General features: G+C 35.4%; 1 protein-coding gene across 1 annotated transcript; it reads right to left on the minus strand.

Annotated features, from left to right (window-relative positions):
* Positions 1-3,441: 3,441 nt before the first annotated feature.
* Positions 3,442-4,082, minus strand: LOC120173736. The gene is made up of 2 exons (XM_039180814.1): positions 4,036-4,082; positions 3,442-3,799 (listed from the first exon to the last, which is right to left on the minus strand). The coding sequence occupies exons 1-2, from the start codon at positions 4,080-4,082 to the stop codon at positions 3,442-3,444; spliced, it is 405 nt and encodes a 134-aa protein (XP_039036745.1).
* Between the last annotated feature and the right edge of the window lie 1,893 nt (positions 4,083-5,975).

The following is a 5,975-nucleotide window of genomic DNA, read 5'->3' on the forward strand; positions in this document are numbered from 1 at the left end:
GCTTTATTGTTGAGGGTCGGTTTGTGCCACCAATGTTGATTACAACATCCTACCATCTCACTCTTACTCGGTAGCTTTCTGTTACGCAAGTCATGTTTGGTTTTTCTTTTGCTTAATAGGCATTTGGACCAAATTCTGAACTTAACCGTGTTTTGTCAATAAGATCAACTTAAATTCCAAGTAATATAGTTTAAGAAAATTTGATGCCATTAATGCTTTCTGAAACGGAATATGAAAACAAACCTGCCGACAGTAGATACTTATCGTAATCTCAGAATCTGTTTTCTAGCATTCCAAAACGTGAGATAGATGTACACAAAAATATGACAAGTATCATGGTCAAAGGAAGAACTATTGGTTCATAGCCTACTCGATGGTCCAGTTCTAGTTCTCCCCAATTGCACTTGCGGCCAATATACTCTTCTTTCTATTCGGCTGGTGCCGACAGATTATGCACATCAACACATCTAAACTGGAAATTCTGGCCCACTGATGTCCGGTTGAATTTGAATTTTCAGCATTTATATCGTTGATTCTCGATTAAAACGTGATTGATTTCTCTCATAATATAAATAATTACGAGTTCGTCAGTTATCGTATAAATTTCAGCTCTAATTTTGAGACTCGGTTATGTTATTATCTTTCAATTTGAAACAGTTTTAAAGAGTCTTTCGTTCAGATAATCGAAAATTGTTTTTAAATTTACTACCCCTCCCGGAAATGTTCAGAAACCAAATATAAGAATGATATTTTGGAATGTTAAATTAATGATATAATATTCCTTCTACATTGCATCGATCATCCATAGATTTACACGCCGATCATCCATAGTCCCATCAATGTTTCTGCATTGCATCGAATACCCCTTTCAGCATGTAAACAGCTACATAGTAGCCAAGTATTACTGCTGATTGATAAGAGGATAAAATCGGAAAGTGAATCCTCTCTAGAAGTCAAGAGAGAACAAACCTTAACCTTTATAAAGAATGACCACTCTAGTCAGGGCAGAGCTAGGATCAAACATGGAGGACTTATTTTATTTATAAGAAAAACAAAGCTTTATTAAATATTAAATTTCAGAATTGCTGGGGACAAAAATCTTATTTGACTAATATTTAATTTTTTTTTGATAAAAAGGAAGACCTCGTTAAAAATCCCTTCATAACCGTCAAGCAACAAAGACTAAACGAACATTGGAAGGAGAAAAAGAGTGCCTTAGAAGTTTTATTGCGTAATAACAAAATACTAGGCCTGTAAATGAACTGAACGTTCAGCGAACCGTTTATGAACCGTGCGGCGGGAAGTTCGTTTATGTGCGTTTATTTATTAAATGAACGAACATGAATAAGATTTTGTGTTCGTTTAATTAAATGAACGAACATGAACATAGGTCTTGTTCGTTCATTTACGTTCGTGAACATTCGGTTATGTTCGTTTATATGCGTTTAGTTATGTTCGTTTATGTGCGTTCATTTATGTTTAACCTAATATTCTTAAATCAATTTTGATGACCAATTTGTATGTATCTTAAAAATATTAATTAATATGATATTTTGATGACCAACTTCATAATTAACCCAATTTTACAGCCTGATTAAGTGGTAATACAAAAAACCCTAAATCTAAAAACAAACTCTTCTCCATCCCATCATTCAGCTGTTCTTGATTCTCAACTCTCCCCACCCTCCACAATTTTCATTTCTGCAACGATTCGACGGAGCTTCAAGTCTTCAACTGCAACGATTTGACGGAGCTTCAAGTCTTCAACTGCAACAATTCGACAGAGCTTCATCTCTTTCCCTTCTTGAACGTGATTTCATAAGGTAAATAATTTGAATTTTTTGGTCTGTTAATTTTGGGTTGTGAATTTAGGGATTTTTTGTGGCATCTTGAACGAATTGGAACCCCTTGTACGCCGCTATGAACGGTGCATTCGACCAGTCGGTCTTCTCCAGCCCACCCCTCGTTGCCCAGTCATCCGCGTTAGAGTTTCCTTTAGGGAGTCCCAGTCAGATTTGCGCTTATATCCTCTAGTGGGGGAAGAAAGTGGCGAGGTCAGTGGAGCGCTGCTGGATATGGCTGCAATGTTGCGGAGGAATGGAAGGAGGTGAGTCGAGGTATTTGAATTGAAACGAGTTAGACTCGGGCATAAGGAAGATGAGGGACTCGCATGGTAGGAAGGTTCAGGGCTTGGGAAAGATGAAGACTGTGGACTGGGATGGTGGAAGGAGAACAATATTAAATTTAACATTTTGTCAAAAATGGCTGCTTACATATTGGCAATTCCAGTCACTACTGTTTCTTCTGAATCTGCTTTCAGTGCTGGTGAGAGGGTTATTGATCCGCATCGATCCTCTTTAGGAACTAAGATGGTAGATATGCTTGTTTGTGGAGCTGATTGGTATCGTCAATACTATGGGTTGGAGAAAAATAAAAACAAGGTATTTTTATGTTTTAAGTTTTATTGAATTTGGTTTTACAATGATTAATATATTTTTGGTTTTTTGATTTGTTGTAGAAAAACGAAGATATCATACATGTTGAGATTCCTTGAAAATGAGGATGAATGAATTGGTATAACCTCGCTAATTTAGTACATTTTTCATCTTTTGTTATAACTCCTTTAATTTAATATAATTTTATTTGTTTGATTTTGATCAGGATGGATGATGAATTAACGACTGATCATTAATGCAAGTTGAATATGTTACGAATATTATTGAAGTTGTTTGGATTTCAAGAAGATTGTTTTGTTGAACAAATTAACTTTAAGACTTTATTATATTCATATAGCTTACTTATGATTTATGTATGTTTTTGTCGTGTTCGAACAAATTAACTCTAAAGTTGTGTGAATCATTTAATATCTTTAAAAGATTGATCGAAATATCTGATATCTTCAAACATTTCATCACTGCTAATCAGCTCTTACGCTATTATCACTGTAGATTTGGTTGATTTGCATTGTCGACTATTTTTCATGAAAGAACAATGGAAGGTAGGGTCTCTAACGTTTATGTTCGTTTATGTTCGTGTTCATTTATGTTCGTGTTCGTTTATGTTTGTGTTCGTTTATGTTCGTTTATTTATTAAATGAACGAACATGAACAAACTATATTCCTTAATGAACGAACATGAACAAAAAAAAGTTTGTTCGTTTATGTTCGTGTTCGTTTATGTTCGCTTATTTATTAAATGAACGAACATGAACATACATCCGTTCGTGTGCGTTCGGTTCGTTTACAGGCCTACAAAATACAATAAGATCTCACTACCACCCAAAAAAGATGGTATTCCACTTAATACAGTGCAAAACAGCACTGCCTACATGAAAAAGTTAATACCCTACAACAAAACAACCAATTACAAACAACTATCATTCCCTAATGTTCCCTTTAGCCCATTAATAGACAAACAACAACCCAATTAATTCCCCATCATTTAACTAATCCCTTGTTTGGTAAATTCATCCGCTTCACAATTAGTTGCTCTCGCCACATGACGGACAATGACCCTTTTATTGACCACAATGTCTTCTATATCTTTAACAATAGATAGAAACATTGGAGTGGAACTTGCTAGATTTTTTATCCACTTCACTACCATCGCACTATCAGACTCCAAAATAAGCCTTCGATTTACCAACAAATCCGAATCCAGGAACAGGTTCAAGCCTCTCCTAATTGCCATCAATTCTGCAATAATAGGAGGACCGGATCCCACTTTTTCTGAGAATGAACCCAACATCACTCCTTTCTCATCTCTGATAAGGCCACCAATTCCTCCCTTCGACCACCACCTGTCCATAGCACCATCTACATTCAATTTAACAAAACCAATTGGAGGAGGAGACCAATTGACTAATATTTAAATTAAAAAGACTTAAAATAATAACTATGTTCCACACTCAGACCCAAGTTCAAATAACATGGTTCTAGTTGCTACTACAACATAATTATCATGTTCTACACTAGGTGTTTTTAGGTTATACTTTCTTCCTTGATTTTTTATATAAGCAATCACTTCAAAATTTACCTATCATATCGCCTATTCTGTTTAGAATCTTCCTGGTCAGGTAACATGTAAATTTCAATTTTCAGAATGACATCAAGATTATAATAATATCAATAAGTATAACAAACTTCATGAACAAGGAGAAGAAATAACATGGGTGGCCGGGCTATGAGATCATGATGTCTGAAAACACCTCACACCCTAGGTCACGGAAGCTGTTGGTTCTGCAACCACCGATTTCATAACAACTATGGAACATTCACTAATACTCTGTTTGATATGTCATGTCTATGTCAATAATAAAGAATCATATGGTGTTCGATGTTAGCAACAAATCACCCACAACACAAGTACTTAACCCTTCTGATTTCTTCATCAAATTAAAGCACGTAGCAAAATCTTCTGGAAGTAATTGTAGAAACCAATTATGAAACATTGGCTACAGTTATGGAGTTCTAACTAGAAGTTCCTATATAAGCAATTTACAGTGTGTGACGATGTATACTAATTGTGATGGACTGATGTTTGCAGCAGCTTTTTCCCTCCATTGGAGTTCTCTTAAGCTCCAAAAGCTTCCACCTTTATGGTGGCTGGATGAACCGATGCCAATGTGGATGAACCACTAACGGTGAGCTGAAATGTTGATGCACAAGAAGGGACACCCTAGGAAATTTAATGAATTAGGAAAGCTTCACACACCCTAAAAGCATTCTCATTGGCTTGAAATCGTTGGACTCATTGCTGTTGCAAACGAAAGCTATTGTTATCGAATTCTGACTAGAAGTTCATATGTAAACAATTAATAGTGTTAAAGGTGCATGCTTATGGTCAGGGAAGAAAATTCTGAAGAAGTTTGCGGCAACACCACTAATTTCTTGCCTTTAGTTACTCACACATTCATAATTGCACCAAATTCGGAATAGAATCTGTAATTAACGAGACACTGACGGAGCTTTCACAAACTTTGCCCTTCTAACCATTGGTGTTGCATCATGTATGATACAAATAGAGAAGGCCACTAATACTCTAAAAGGGTGAAAATCTCCCAAAATAGATGAAATAGAGTTGTTAATATATAATATTGGTTATTTCCTATGAGAAAAATATATAAATATAACAAAAATAAATGAAGTCTTTTCTTTTATAATATAGGATTCAAAATACCATATATACAAAAAAAAACAAAGCCTCTTCAAGAAATTTTCTATCATAGGTATCCTTGGGCAACTCTTCAAGACAAGGGAAAGATGACCAATTTCAATACGTCCAGGTTACATAAATTTTGAGCTATATGACAATCAACTCAAAATAAGAACTTACTATGTTAATGCAGATAAATTGGCAGATGAACCCTAACAAAACAGAAGCAGCAAGACTTGTTTCATTCATTATCTTAAACATTTGGAAAGGAGAAGCGAAGGGGACATTGGATCCAAATTCTGCAAGTACTAGTTCTCATTCAAGGTACTACAGCTAATGAATTTTCCATCCTAAACCACTTAACCACGATACGGATACTAACAACAACGCCAGCAGAAAGTCCTGAAGATTTCATGACAGAGTCTTCCCCAATGCAATTATAATAAGCAATTATTCCCTTGTCGAGCGGCTCATGCCGATATCTAATTGATAAGGCAATATTATAATAGGATGAAGATAAATGTCAGTTTTTTCAACAAATGTACCTTCGAATTCAGAGGATCCTTGATTCAGCAGGTAGGCTTGATAATAACAGCTACTTTTCTTCCCCTTTTCCCAAAATTATGATCAAAATTGGCAATTCATTTGGGACAAAAAAAGAAAAAGAAATAAATACAGCAACTTGAATAAACGACGCGGGAAGAATGAAAAGATTACGAGTTTGTGCGTGAATCTAACATGAAACCAAATCCACCTTTCCAGAATTTTGTTTTTGTGGGACAGTTTTATTAGATTCACGCACAGACCTGAAATCTGACTCT

Source organism: Hibiscus syriacus, unplaced genomic scaffold (genome assembly GCF_006381635.1).
Source record: "Hibiscus syriacus cultivar Baekdansim isolate YM2019G1 unplaced genomic scaffold, ASM638163v2 tig00111983_pilon, whole genome shotgun sequence".
Taxonomy (NCBI): Eukaryota; Viridiplantae; Streptophyta; class Magnoliopsida; order Malvales; family Malvaceae; genus Hibiscus; species Hibiscus syriacus.